At 35.3% G+C, this 15,046-nt stretch overlaps 1 protein-coding gene across 5 annotated transcripts in view; it reads left to right on the top strand.

Annotated features, from left to right (window-relative positions):
- The window catches only part of CNKSR2 (connector enhancer of kinase suppressor of Ras 2), a 298,887-nt gene that overhangs the window by 227,248 nt on the left and 56,593 nt on the right, over positions 1 to 15,046 (top strand). For all 5 annotated transcript variants that reach the window (XM_021674795.2, XM_021674793.2, XM_021674792.2 and 2 more), the window contains 4 exons: positions 2,033 to 2,081; positions 2,481 to 2,653; positions 6,415 to 6,488; positions 6,766 to 6,837. In XM_021674795.2, the coding sequence (XP_021530470.1) occupies positions 2,033 to 2,081; positions 2,481 to 2,653; positions 6,415 to 6,488; positions 6,766 to 6,837 (368 nt within the window). The remainder of the gene's footprint in view (positions 1 to 2,032; positions 2,082 to 2,480; positions 2,654 to 6,414; positions 6,489 to 6,765; positions 6,838 to 15,046) is intronic.

Below are 15,046 nucleotides of genomic sequence, written 5' to 3'. Positions count from 1 at the left end.
TGATGGATAAATCTGTATTTAATGTCTAGGAGTTCTCAGTTTTCCAGTAGACTGATTATACTCTGCAATCGTGATCTTTATGTAAATATACTTATAGGAAAAGAAATGATAATCTTGTTAAAAAGAAAAACTGAAGAGTATAAAATATGTTTGGTGTAGATTTTTAGAGTAAATGTTCAGGTTCTAAGGAATAGCATGCAAAAAGCATAGGAGATACATTATATATCCCAATTATTTCAAGCTGTCTGTTATCTATATAGCTTTCTAAAAAACAAACCACCTCCATCTTTGTCATTTTTCAAAATAATGAACTGTAAAACTATAATGATTACTTGCAGAAATACAAAAGAAAAACAAACTCAATCCATAATTTTACCATGAAACAATTTAGGGAAAATAACTATCTGTAAATTAACTATACTTAACCACACTAGCCTGAGTTATTATTTGAGTTAATATTTTGAAGCAAAGTGCATTGAAGAAAATCAACACAGCATAATGGGTTTTGTCTTTTATGCTTTCTCTCAAAATTTGATGGTGAATTTCTGTAACCATGAGTGCTGCAAAGTTTTATATATATGTGTGTATGTATACACATATATATACACATACACATATACCACATACATACATATTTATATTGCTTTAACACTTGGGTGATTATTTCTGGAAAACTTTGTATGTTAGTAAATTATCTGACCCTTATCTTTAGGACTGATATTCATCTGTAATATTATGTTCATTAGACTTGTATAAATCATATACAGAATGAAAATTATATAAGTAGAATGTTATCTAATTCGCAATGATATTAAATAATAAAGTATCACAAAACACAAATTTATTGTAAAAAAAAAAAAAGCAAATTTTAAATTATAAAATCCAGTTACCTCTTATAGATATATCTCTGTAAAGAAAAAGAAGAATCTATAACCTGAATTTCATTTTGAAGGAATATCTGTGAATTAAAAGCACACATGCTATCTTTGTTCCCTCTTAGCTAGCTAATCATATGAATGTAATTAATCTTGTTATACCAGTGAACAGTCTGGCTTAGTAGACTAACTGGAGCCAGTGATGTATAGTCATTAATTGAAAGTTAGACTGATCAGTATAGTTGTGGGTTTTTCTCTAGACATATCAAGCTGTCCAGGTACTTAGCATGGAGTGAACAGACAGATAGGTTTAACTGGGATGGATGTTTAGCTCGGCAAGTATGATGCAGAGAGCATGGTCAAGGGAATGATTATAATAGTATCCCATGGAAACTAAGAGGAAAGAAAGAAATACAGGCACAAGACAGTAGTGAGGTCAATGAACTGGATGCCTCAAAGTTTTTTTTTTAAGTGATGACATGACGGTATTAGACTGTGTAAGCCATGTATATTAGATACAGTGGCTGGTGTGTGCTTAAGATATTAAACATATGATCATGGGGCTGAGTAGCTGAGGAGTTGGAGGTAAAGGTCATTGGAACTGAGGAACCAGGGTACTGACATCATCTACATAAAGATTAGTCACCAATAATAGTGACAGAAGTAGACATGAGAAGAAAATATTGTTCCAAGTGCTGAAATATTTAGGGACTAAGGAAGTAGGAGATCAGTAGGTGTTGGTGGCTTATGTAATAAAACGAACTTCATGTGAACAAGTCATATTTGCCTGCTTACTTCATTAGATTTTGGGAGAATCAAATGAGATATTGTCTGACAAAGTACAATATACCCCTAAAAAAGGTACAAAGTAGTGTGTATGTAAAAGCCTTTAGTTTTATCAAATACTTTGTGCCCTGATTTCTCTGCCTACAAAATACAGGTAAAGATAATATCCTTTCCTGCTTCACAGGAGATTAGAAAGTTAAGTGACATGATGTATATGAATTTGTTTCCAGGCTTCAGCGGGGAAAGTACTTCCTCTAACAAACAGGGTTTAGAGTCATCATTTAGCTCTTGAGAGTTCTGTGTAGCATGCTGGTCCTCTGGATCACACCCTGAGTATCAGATAATAACATTCTTTTTATCTTTGATTTCAGACATTTCAGCAGTCCTCACTGCAGCACAAATCAAAGAAGAAAAACAAAGGTAAGAAAAGGAATGAAACCTTTTACCTGTTTATTTTGCTCTTTGATAATCACCAGCACACTTTATCCATGCCCTCTTTCCTGAGCCCAGTGTGGATTAGAAGAGCACGACCCCCTAGTGCAAAAGCTGCCAGCTTCTTCAGTTCTGTTATAATACGAGGTACCTTTTACAAAAAAAAATAACTCAGTAAGTTTTGAGACTGGGGTTACATATTTCTGATTAAGATATGTGTCACTTATGTGAGGGAAAATATTAAAGATTTTTCTATTTTTCCAGTCTAATACAATATAAAAATAATTTTTAAGATTGTGAATTACTCATACTTTTTTTTGGTATCTGTAGACTAATCCTTTACTTTCATACCTTTTACAAAATTTAAAGAGCATTTCCACCCTTTAGGTCCTATAGCAGGCAAGAGCAAAAGACGAATTTCTTGCAAAGATCTTGGTCGTGGTGATTGTGAAGGCTGGCTTTGGAAAAAGAAAGATGCAAAGAGTTATTTTTCACAGAAATGGAAGAAATATTGGTTTGTCCTAAAGGATGCATCCCTGTATTGGTATATTAATGAGGAGGTAAGGTAAAGCACATTTTGTTGTCTCATCCATTCTCTATCTTTAATCAAAAGAACCACCATTTTGAGACTTTTTAAAGACTTTTTAAAGTTTTAAAATCATATAATCACCTTAAGACCAATTCAGTAGACTTAGGCCAGTTATTTTTCAATCCACTCTCTTAAAATGATTGCATGTTGGGGTTCTAGAAAGATAGATGTCTCAATTATTTTAATGTAGCCACATATCTGAAACACAGATAAAGTGTAGTAAAATTCTGTATATCTAAATAAAAATGTTAAGCTAATCTAAGCAGTAGCTTAACTAAAAGGATTATATGTAGATATTTAATGATTTTTAATGTCTTCCTTTTGTTCAAAGTTTTACACTTTTTTCTGTTTTTTTTTAAGGGGAGGAGGGGAAGCCCTTTACTAATTTAAGTAAATTAATATCCTGAATTTATTTCCATTTTTCTTTAAAAATGATCTAGTAGACTAGTTTTGAAAATCTGCAAGTATTCATTTCACTTGGCCCAATAGGGGTATATAGATATAGAGATATAATACACTTAAATTATTCTTATGATTTTCTGGGGGTTTTAGTATAACAGATTTATATATCCAGAGTAGTCATGTCAAAACTTATCACATATCTTGACAGATATGCCAAAAGCATTTGTTGATATTCCCTTTACTCAGTATCTGCCTTTAATCCTTTGCTATAGCCACCTACTAGTTTACTTTATTAGTTTTTTAAAACAATGATTTCTGCTGTTATTTTATAAAAAATATACCTGGTTTAATGTAGTATGCTGGGTGAATAGTTCAATACTATTATGTTAAGACATTCATCAATTTATAGTTGAATGTTGTTGAAATAAAACTTAACAACAATATTATGCCTATGATTATAACATATAATATCTAGATAATTTTATGTTCCCTAGACAGGTTATAATGTAATGTTGTTATGTTTAAGAGTAGACTTAGAAATCACACCACCTGAGTTACTGTGCCTTAGTTTCTTCATCTGCAAAATGGGAACAATAATAATGCTTATCACTGGGCTATTGTATGGATGAAGTGAATCGAAGCCTGACACATCCTAAGTGTTCAATAAACATATGGTAGGCCAGGCCCAGTGACTCATACCTATAATACCAGCACTTTGGAAGGTTGAAGCTGAAGGATCATTTGAGCTCAGGATCTTGAGACCAGCCTGGGTAACATAGTGAGACCCTGTCTCTACAGAAAATTTAAAAATTAGCCAAGGGTTGTGGTGCACACCTGTAGTCCCCGCTACTTGAGAGACTGAGACAGGAGGATTGCTTGAGCCAGGAATGTTGAGGCTGCAGTGAGCCGTGATTGCATCACTGCACTCTAGCCTGGGCAACAGAGCAAGACCCTGTCTCAAAAAAATATGTGTGCTATTAGTAACATTTTTCAAAGGAACCTCTCATTTTATTTGTAAAATCTTGAGTTAATATTTTTCTATTTAATGTAAATATCTTTGTCACCTATATCAAAATATTTGTTTGTTTTTTGTACTTTTGACATTTTTGTGGCAAATCACACAATTACCTAAAATATACTCTGCTTTCCTAAGTATGTCTTATTTTAGATATAGAAAACAAACCATAATTTTACCTACATTTTCATTTAACAGATATATATTAAATACTTTTTATATGCCAATCAAGTATTAGCAACATATAGTATCCTATGTTTCTCTTTATTGTAAGGTCACTTGCAGATTTGTCTGCCATATACTATAGATTATATCCTATCTTTCAGAGTTTAAATGATGAAAAACTATGGCCCCTTTTTATTGAACTAAGTTTCAGTCAACTTATTGTTACTGTTAGCCTTGTGAGAGATGAATGAGGAATTCTACAGTATACATTGCAAGAAATACCTTTAATGTGATAATATTTTTAGGAGAAATATAAAAATCCCTCATTACATCATTATGGGGAGATAGTAACAACCTCAAAATATTTTAAATTGTTCAAAATTTTAAATGTTTACATTATGGATGTCAAGGGTAATGTAACATAGAAATGAAAGTTGGGAAAAGGATTTTAAAATATTGTCCTTATTCTAAGATTGGAAGAAAAAATATTCAAATATTGAAAAAGTTTAATACTGCTCTTTCTCATAACACACATTCAGTCGCTATCAGTAGCGTCAGATTTTTGTTTTGCTTAGAAGCTTAGCAATGAAAGCAAACATGCACTCTAAAAGAATTGAGTCTCTTTTTTTTTTCTCTGTGATAGTGGATGGGAGTGTAATCTCACTTGAACTTGATATGTAAGGAGCTATGGATATAGCACAGATCAAATAAAGATTAGAGATAGTAAAACTCTGAGGAGCTTAATCATGAGCAGGAGAAGGGATACAATGATAAACTATTTAGCAAAAGATAGTTTTAGCTTAGTTGGGATAACTTGTATCTAACATAATATTTTAGATAATTCTTCTATCTTGTTTTTCCATCCAGCATTAGAGAGAGGAGTATTTTATAGATTTCATTCGATTTTTCAGGTGAAAAATGACCTTTATATATATAGCACATACCCCAAGCCAGATATTTGAAAATCAAATTGACCTATTTCATTTGTAAACTCTTGAATACACAAAATAATTGTTATAAGATGCTGACGAGCTTGCAGAGAAAACAGGAACACTCATACACTGTTGGTGGGAGTATAAATTAGTTCAGCCATTGTGGAAAGCAGTGTAGTGATTCCTCAAAGAGCTAAAAGCAGAACTACTATTCAATCCAGCAGTCCCATTACTGGGTATATATCCAGAGGAATATAAATCTTTCTACCATAAAGACACAAACACGTCAATTCATGATAGCAAAGGCATGAATTGACCTAAATGCGTCAGTGACAGATTGGATAAAGAAAATGTGGTACCTAAATACCATGGAATACTATGCAGACATAAATGAGATTATGTCTTTTGCAGGAACATGGATGGAGCTGGAGGCTATTATCATTTGCAAATAAACGCAGGAACAGAAAACCAGATACCTCATGTTCTCACTTATATGTGAGAGCTGAATGATGAGAACTCATGTACACAAAGAAGGGAACAACAGACACTGGGGTCTGCTTGAGAGGGGTTGGTGGGAGGAGGGAAAGGAGCAGAAAAAAAGAACTGTTGGGTACTAGGATTAGTGCCTTGGTGATGAAATAATCTGTACAACACACCCCTGGGACACTCATTTACCTGTATAACAAACCTTCACATGTACTCTTAACCTAAAATGGAAGTTAAAAATAATTAAATAAAAGGTAATTGTTATATAAGAAGAGAAAATCAGGTTTGATAAGAGATTTGTTGGAGGGAAATTGAATCAGTAAACGTTGCTATATTTTACATCTGAACATTAAGAAAAATAGAAAATTGTGAATTACAAAAGTGGACTACATTTATTTTATATATTATAGAAGTGTATATATATTCCGACCAGAAAATTAGTTATAAAACACATTCCACTTTGAGAATTAAAGAATTTTCTATTCTCACTTTAATAAGAAAAATACTTTTTAAAAGTTCTATACATATTTTAGTAGTATTCTAAGTGTTCAAAATATATCTTCAATTTATGGAATACAACAGGTAAGCATGGACTTCTGATCTCTAAAATGTCAAATTTAAGGAATTAAAGGAACATATTTATTAGTACAGATATCTAAGCCATAGTTATAGAATATCATTACTTTCATACCTTTGTATATAATAACCTAACCAAGAGTGTTGCCTCTTTAGGATGAAAAAGCAGAAGGATTCATCAGTCTGCCTGAATTTAAAATTGATAGAGCCAGTGAATGCCGCAAAAAATAGTAAGTTGATTTTATTTGGGAAGAGGAAAAGATAGGGTTTTTTTTTTTATTTCCAGATTTTAAATTACAGGTTTTTCATTTAATGCTTTCACATTGAGGTAATAAGAAAGTAGTTTTGTGGACAGAAAATTGAACTTTTTACTGATTTCTGTCATGATGATAGAAGCATTATATATGTGAACTCGGGTTAGATGTTGTGGTAATTTTGCACATCAAAATTATTTGGTTCGAACTTAGTTCCCAATCTGTAATAAATGTACTTTGTTTCCCTTTGCAGTGCATTCAAAGCCTGTCATCCTAAAATCAAAAGCTTTTATTTTGCTGCTGAACATCTTGATGATATGAACAGGTAAAGTATTTCAGAGTATGTAGAAGGTCGGTGAGGCCTAGAATTCTAAATTTTCTACAGTAATGCTTAGAGAATAATGTCACTGAAGTTTCTAGATCAATCAATTTAAAATTAAATAGGACCAGCTATAGCTCCATGCAGCCATATCTAATTTTAAAGAACATCATTTAAAAAGTCAAAATAAACTCGTTAAATATTTTTGTCAAGTTTACCAAAAAGATAGAGACCATATACAGACCCAAAAAATCTACCACCAAAAAATGGGATTTTTTTAAGTTAATTTCAGTAATATGTCTTAAAATTTACTCCCAGATGGGGGAAAAAGAGATGTCTACCAAAAAAGCTGACTTTTTCCAAGTACTGAGTATTTTTGACAGAATATTCATCTCAATAATTCAGGCCTAAGAAAAATTAGTATTCTGTCATTTTTCATCTTTGACCTGACAGAACCATACAACCAACAAATCAGATGGCTCAGTGGTTACTTAGTGGCTCGGGAAAAACCTTTGTGTATTTTTTTTTTCTTTTCCCATCACCTGCCACATTCTGCTTCATGTTTATACTTTGGCTTTTATGAATTTTATGCTTTCTTCCTTTCTCTTTCCTTTCCCATCTTCCTTTTCTAGAATTATAGAAATTGAGTATAAGATTCAAAATTTTCCCCCTTTCTATAAGTTTACTAGCCAGTACATATTATAAATATAACCTGCCTACAGTTAGAGAGAGGCAGCATACCTTCATGATCAGGACCATGAACTTTGCAACCAGACTCTCTAAATCCCAGCTCTACCACTTACTACCTGTACAATCTTGGACAGATGACTTGACCTCTTCATTCCTATTGTCCAATCTATATAAGAGGTGGGTGGGGATAATAACCATCTCAATCTCAGCTCTACACTGATTAGCTGTGAGACCTTGGGCAAGAAACTTAACCTCTCTATGCTGAGGTATTGACCCTTTTATAAAGTGAAAATAATAATAAACCCTATCAGTTAGACTTTTATAAGGAGTAAGTAAGCATACATAAAGGACTTAGAACAGTGCCTACTAAGTTATAAGTGCTATGTAAGTGTTTACAATTAATATATATTTCTTTTATATACTTTGGGTTCTAACTACATTTACCTTTCTTTGTGTATCTCTAAAACAATTGTACCTGGGCATTTTTAAGCACAAAATTGTGTAGCTGCATAAATTTGCTTGAACATACTAAATGAACACTTAATGTCCTTTTATAAATAATCTTCTTCTTTGACACTTGGGAGTACAAGCATGTTTTTTTTTTTTTTCAAACCAAAGATATGAATACAAGGAAATGGCAAAGAAAGTGTTGAGAAACTTGATTAAATCTTTTATTACTAATAATGGAACTGAGCCTTTAATATAGTTTCCAAAATCTTCTCTAAATTCATATAACTTGTCATTCTTGAAATTTCACACCAGGCTATAAAAATTTAAATAGTTTTTTTCTCCTTGTTCTCAAAATGAAAATGTTTATTCACATGCACATGGAGAGGGAGAGGTGTGATACTCCATTTTGTGTTTTAATTATTTTATAATTCCACTTTTCTAGTACTTACTATCCATTTTAACATATGTAAAACTCAATGCCCTTGGGATAAATATGAAGGATTTTCATCATGACCAAACTGAAATTAAGTGGTATACAGGAGCATATACTATCTTACAAGATGGATGCACTAGAATCTAGCCAACTCCAAGAATTAACACAATGTAAACATTCATGTTACATGCTAATTTGGATCTTTTTAAGCTTAGAAGTTGCCCATTTAAAAGTAGATTTTTATGAGCTATAAAATTCTTTTTGGCCTTCATTACCCACTCCAAGTTAGCAATAGCTTCAAAGGATGCTGATGTCACTGCTTCTTCCTAATATTTTGTGGATGTATCTGATTTGGGGTATCGCAAACACTAAACCAGTTTTATGTGGTTCATTTTGTTGGTTTTCTAAGCAATAAGTCAAAGAAAGAAAGTGAAACATAAAAAAGGGCATCTTTACATTATACATTTAAAAGCACTGTTTTAGGTGAAGCCTGTCATGGTGCACTACAACATTAAGAATTTAATTGTGAAATAACATCATCACCAACAAACTGGACGTCCACTCAGAGACCCAATCTGAAAGTCAGCAATTACAAAGGCGATGGGTGGATAAATCCGCAGATGGGAAGAAGCCAGCGCAAAAAGACTGAAAACACCCGAAATCAGAATGCCTCTCCTCCTTCAGGGGATCACAGCTCCTCATCAGCAAGGAAACAAGGCCTGATGGAGAATGAGTGTGATTAATTGACGGAATCAGGCTTCAGAGGGTGGATAATAAGAAACTTCTGTGAGCTAAAGGAACCTGCTCTAACCCAATGCAAAGAAACTAAGAACCTTGAAAAAAGGTTCAATGAAATGCTAATGAGAATAGACAATTTAGAGAGGAATATAAGTGAATTGATGGAGCTGAAAAACACAATACGAGAACTTCGCGAAGTATGCACAAGTTTTAACAGTCGAATTGACCAAGCAGAAGAAGGGATATCAGAGGTCGAAGACCAACTCAATGAAATGAAACAAGAAGATAAGATTAGAGAAAAAAGGGCAAAAAGGAATGAGCAAAGTCTCCAAGAAATATGGGACTGTGTGAAAAGACCTAATCTACGTTTGATAGGTGTACCTGAATATGATGAAGAGAATGAATCCAAGCTCGAAAATATTCTTCAGGATATTATCCAGGAAAACTTTCCCAACCTAACAAGGCAGGACAATATTCAACTCCAGGTAATACAGAGAACACCACAAAGATATTCCTCAAGAAGAGCAACCCCAAGGCACATAATCATCAGATTCACCAGGGTTGAAATGAAGGAGAAAATGCTAAGGGCAGCCAGAGAGAAAGGTCAGGTTACCCACAAAGGGAAGTCTATCAGACTCACAGCAGATCTCTCACCAGAAACCCTACAGGCCAGAAGAGAGTGGGGACCAATATTCAACATCCTTAAAGAAAAGAACTTTCAACCCAGAATTTCATATCCAGCCAAACTAAGCTTCATAAGTGAAGGAAAAATAAAATCTTTTGTGAACAGCACTCAGAGATTTCATCACCACCAGGCCTGCTTTACAAGGGCTTCTGAAAGAAGCACTAAACACAGAAAGGAACGACCAGTATCAGCCATTCCAAAAATATACCGAAAGGTAAAGAGCATCAACATAATGAAGAATCTATATCAACTAATGGGCAAAACAGCCAGCTAGCATTAAATGGCAGTATTAAACTCACATATATTAATGCTAATCCTAAATTTAATTCGACTAAATGCCCCAATCAAAAGACACAGACAGGCAAACAGGATGAAAAGCCAAAACCCATCAGTATGCTGCATCCAGACCCATCTTACATGCAAGGATACACAGAGACTCAAGACGAAGGGATGGAGGAAGATTTACCAACCAAATGGAGAGCAAAAAAAAAAAAAAGTAGGAGTTGCAATTCTCGCCTCTGATAAAATAGACTTTAAAGATCAAAAGAGGCAAAGAAGGACATTACATAATGGTAAAAGAATCAATGCAACAAGAAGAGCTAATGATCCTAAATATATATGCACCCAATACAGGAGCACCCAGGTAAATAACACAAGTTCTTAATGACTTACAAAGAGACTTAGACTCCCACACAATAATAGTGGGAGACTTTAACATCACATTGTCAATATTAGATCAACAAGATAGAAAATTAACAGGGATATCCAGGACTTGAACTCAGACCTGGAACAAGTAAATTTAATAAACACTTACAGAACTCTCCACCCCAAATCCACAAAACATACATTCTTCTCAGTACCACATCACACCTACTCTAAAAGTGACTACATAATTGGAAGTAAATCACTCCTCAGTAATTGCATAGCATTTCACAGGTTTAAATGAAATATTGGTTGGCTGTTTGTTTTTTATTTTCCTCCCTTATTCCTTCCTGTCTCCATTGTTAAGCACAATTATTGACATAAAAGAGGTTTTTAATACCCATTTTTAGACTGCATTCTAGCCTGGGCAATAGAGCAAGATTCCCATTCTCTCTCCCTCTTTCTCTTCATCTTTCTTTCTCTCTTTCTTTCTTTTTTTTCTTTCTCTCTTTCTTTCTTCCTTTTTCTTTCTTCCCCCCCCCAAAAAAAATTGACTATTACTAATTCAAATATATTTTATTGCCCACTCATTTCTTCATCAAGGACTCTGTGTGCATTCATGTTAAATTGTTACATGTTGTGCTATAGATCTTGAATGTTTCATTCAAATTTTTCATTATTTTTGCTTTTTGCATTTTAGTTTAGTGAATTTCTGTAGAACTGTATTCTGATTAGTTTATCCTTTCTTGTAAAAAAAATTTATCATAGCAAATTATTAGTACCTTATTTTAATGGTTACATAGGATTCTATTATAATGGTGAGCTATAATTTATTTAATATTTCTTATTTTTAATTATATAGTTTCTATCTATTCTTAATTATGGGTATATATGCAATAAAAATATTTGTAACTAGAAAAAAAAAGAATTTAATTGTCCTGAAATACTGAATTGTTTTTTAAATTTAATTAAAATGGAGGGAGACAATCCAAGAAGGCTGAATAAGAACAGCTCTGGATTGCAGTTCCCAGTGAAAACACAGAGGGTGACTGATTACCGCATTTCCAAACAAATTTTTACTGCCCACAGACCAGGAGATACCCAGCAGAAAAGCACGATGAGCCCCCAGCGTGGCTGTTTCAGCCAGTACAGCGGGTCTCCACACAAAAATTCACACAAATCCGGGCGCCTTTTCAACTGGTGACTGGAAAACCTGGGAGACAGATTCACCCATTTAACTGAAAAAAAAGGAGACTCAAACAGGGAGCCAGGCCAGGAGATTCCCAGGCAGGAAAGCACCACGAGCCCCCAGTGCAGCTGTTTCAGCCGGCGCAGTGGGTCTCCACACAAAAACTCACACAAATACGGGTGCCTTTTCAACTGGTGACTGGAACGCCTGGGAGACAGTCTCCCATGCAACTGAAAAAAAAAAGGGGGATTGAAACAAGGAGCCTGGTGATCTGACTCAGCCGGTCCCACCCTCACAAAGACCAGCAATCTGAAACACTCTGGATTGAGAGTTTCACAGCAAGCACAGCTGGACCTGGGATGGTCCAGCTCTGTGGGGGAAGGGCATCTGCCATTACCGAGGCAGTCCACCACTACCGAGGCAGTCCGCCATTACCGAGGCAGTCCGCCATTACAGAGGCAGACCACCAATACAGAGGCAGTTCTAAGCATACCCCTATAAACAAAACTGCAAGGAAGTTCACACAGCAGCTGGGCAGAGCCCATGGCATCTCAGCAACGCCTCTGCTGGCAGACTGTGACTAGGCTACCTCCTTGCTGGGCAGGACATCTCTGAAAAAAGGCAGCAGCATGATAGAAACTTATAAATAAAGCCCCACCTTCCCAGGACAGAGCACCTGGGAAAAAAAGGCGATTATGAGCTCTGCTGCAGCAGACTTAAACATATCTACCCAGCAGCTCTGAACAGAACAACGGAACTCACAGCTCAGCACTTGAGCTCCTATAAAGGACAGACTGTCACCTGAAGCAGCTCCCTGACCCCCGTATATTCAAACAGTCACATCATAAAGGAGAGCTCAGGCTGACATCTGGCGGATATCCTTCTGGGACAAAGATAGCAGAAGAAGAAACTGCCAACAACCATTACTGTTCTGCAGCCACTGCAGGTGATCCCCAGGCAAGCAGGATCTGGAGTGGACCTCCAACAGGCCTACAGCAGAGGGGCCTGACTGTTAGAAGGAAAACTAAGAAACAGAAATAAATAACTTCATCATGAACAAAGAGGACGTCCACTCAGAGACCCCATCTGAAAGTCACCAACTACAAAGACCACAAGTAGATAAATCCACAAAGATGGGAAGAAACCAGTGTAAAAAGGATAAAAACACCCAAAACCAAAACGCCTCTCCTCCTGCAAGGGATCACAACTCCTTACCAGTAAGGAGACAAGACTAGATGGAGAATAAGTCTAATGAATTGATAGAAACAGGCTTCAGAAGGTGGGTAATAAGAAGCTTCTCTGAGCTAAAAGAACATGTTCTAACCCAATGCAAAGAAACTAAGAACCTTGAAAAAAGGTTCGATGAAATGCTAGCAAGAATAAACAGCTTAGAGAGGAATATAAATGAATGGATGGAGCTGAAAAACACATCATGAGAACTTCGTGAAACATACACAAGTTTCAATAGCCGAATTGACTAAGCAGAAGAAAGGATGTCAGAGATTGAAGATCAACTCAATGAAATAAAATGAGAAGGGAAGATTAGAGAAAAAAAGAATAAAAAGAAATGAACAAAGCCCCCAAGAAATAATATGGGATTATGTGAAAAGACCTAATCTACGTTTGATCACTGTACCTGAATGTGATGGAGAGAATGAATCCAAGCTGGAAAACACTCTTCAGGATATTATCGAGGAGAACTTCCCCAACCTAGCAAGTCAGGCCACCATTCAAGTCAAGGAAATACAGAAAACACCACAAAGATATTCCTCAAGAAGAGCAACCCAAGGCACATAATTGTCAGATTCACCAGGGTTGAAATGAAGGCAAAAATGCTAAGGGCAGCCAGAGAGTAAGGTCGGGTTACCCACAAAGGGAAGCCCATCAGACTCATAGCGGGTCTCTCAGCAGAAACCCTACAAGCCAGAAGACAGTGGGGACCAATATTCAACATCCTTAAAGAAAAGAACTTTCAACCTAGAATTTCTTATCCAGACAAACTAACTTTCATAAGCAAAGGAGAAATAAAATCCTTTACAGACAAGCAATTGCTCCGAGATTTCATCACCACCAGGCCTGCTTTACAAGAGCTCCTGAAAGAAGCACTAAACAGAAAGGAACAACCAGTACCAGCCACTCCAAAAACATACCAAATGTTAAAGAGCATCGACACAATGAAGAAACTGCATCAACTAATGGGCAAAACAACCAGCTAGCGTCGAAATGGCAGGATCAAATTCACACATAACAATATTAACCTTAAATATAAATGGGCTAAATGCACCAATCAAAAGACACAGACTGGCAAATTGAATAAAAAGTCAAAACCCATCAGTGTGCTGTATCCAGGAAACCCATCTCAAATGGAAGGATACACAAAGGCTCAAAATAAAGGGATGGAGGAAGATTTACCAAGCAAATGGAGAGCAAAAAAAAAGCAGCAGTTGTAATCCTAGTCTCTGATAAAATAGACTTTAAACCAACAAAGAACAGAAGAGACAAAGAAGGACATTATATAATGGTAAAAGGATCAATGCAACAAGAAGAGCTAATAATCCTAAATATATACGCACCCAATGCAGGAGCACCCAGATACATAAAGCAAGTTCTTAATGACTTATAATGAGACTTAGACTCCCACACAATAATAGTGGGAGACTTTAACACTCCACTGTCAATATTAGACAGATCAACGAGACAGAAAATTAACAAGGATATCCAGGACTTGAACTCAGACCTGGACCAGGCAAACCTAATAGACATTTACAGAACTTTCCACCCCAAATCCACAGAATATACATTCTTCTCAGCACCACACCACACCTACTCTAAAATTGACCACATAATTGGAAGTAAATCACTCCTCAGCAAATGCAAAAGAATGGAAATCATAACAAACAGTCTCTCAGACCACAGTGCAATCAAGGTAGAATTCAGAACTCAGAAACTAACTCAGAACCACACAACTTCATGGAAACTGAACAACTGGCTTTTGAATGTTGACTGGATAAACAGTGAAATGAAGGCAGAAATAAAGGTGTTCTTCAAAATCAACAAGAATGAAGACAAAACATACCAGAATCTCTGGGACACATTTAAAGCAGTGTCTAGAGGAAAATATATAGCACTAAATGCCCACATGAGAAGCAAGGAAAGATCTAAAATCGGCACCATATCATCAGAATTGAAAGAGCTAGAGGAACAAGATCAAAAAAACTCAAAACCTGGCAGAAGACAAGTAATAACTAACATCAGAGCAGAACTGAAGGAGATAGAGACTTAAAAAACCCTTCAAAAAATCAATAAATCCAGGAGCTGGTTTTTTTTAAAAAATCAACAAAATAGACAGACAACTAGCCAGATTAATAAAAAAGAAAAGAAAATAATT

The sequence above is a fragment of the Aotus nancymaae genome, unplaced genomic scaffold (genome assembly GCF_030222135.1).
Source record: "Aotus nancymaae isolate 86718 unplaced genomic scaffold, 86718_ANA_hifiasm-v0.15.2.pri h1tg000058l, whole genome shotgun sequence".
Classification (NCBI taxonomy): Eukaryota; Metazoa; Chordata; class Mammalia; order Primates; family Aotidae; genus Aotus; species Aotus nancymaae.
The sequence above is the reverse complement of the archived record's forward strand: the minus strand, read 5'-3'. Positions and strand labels throughout refer to the sequence as shown.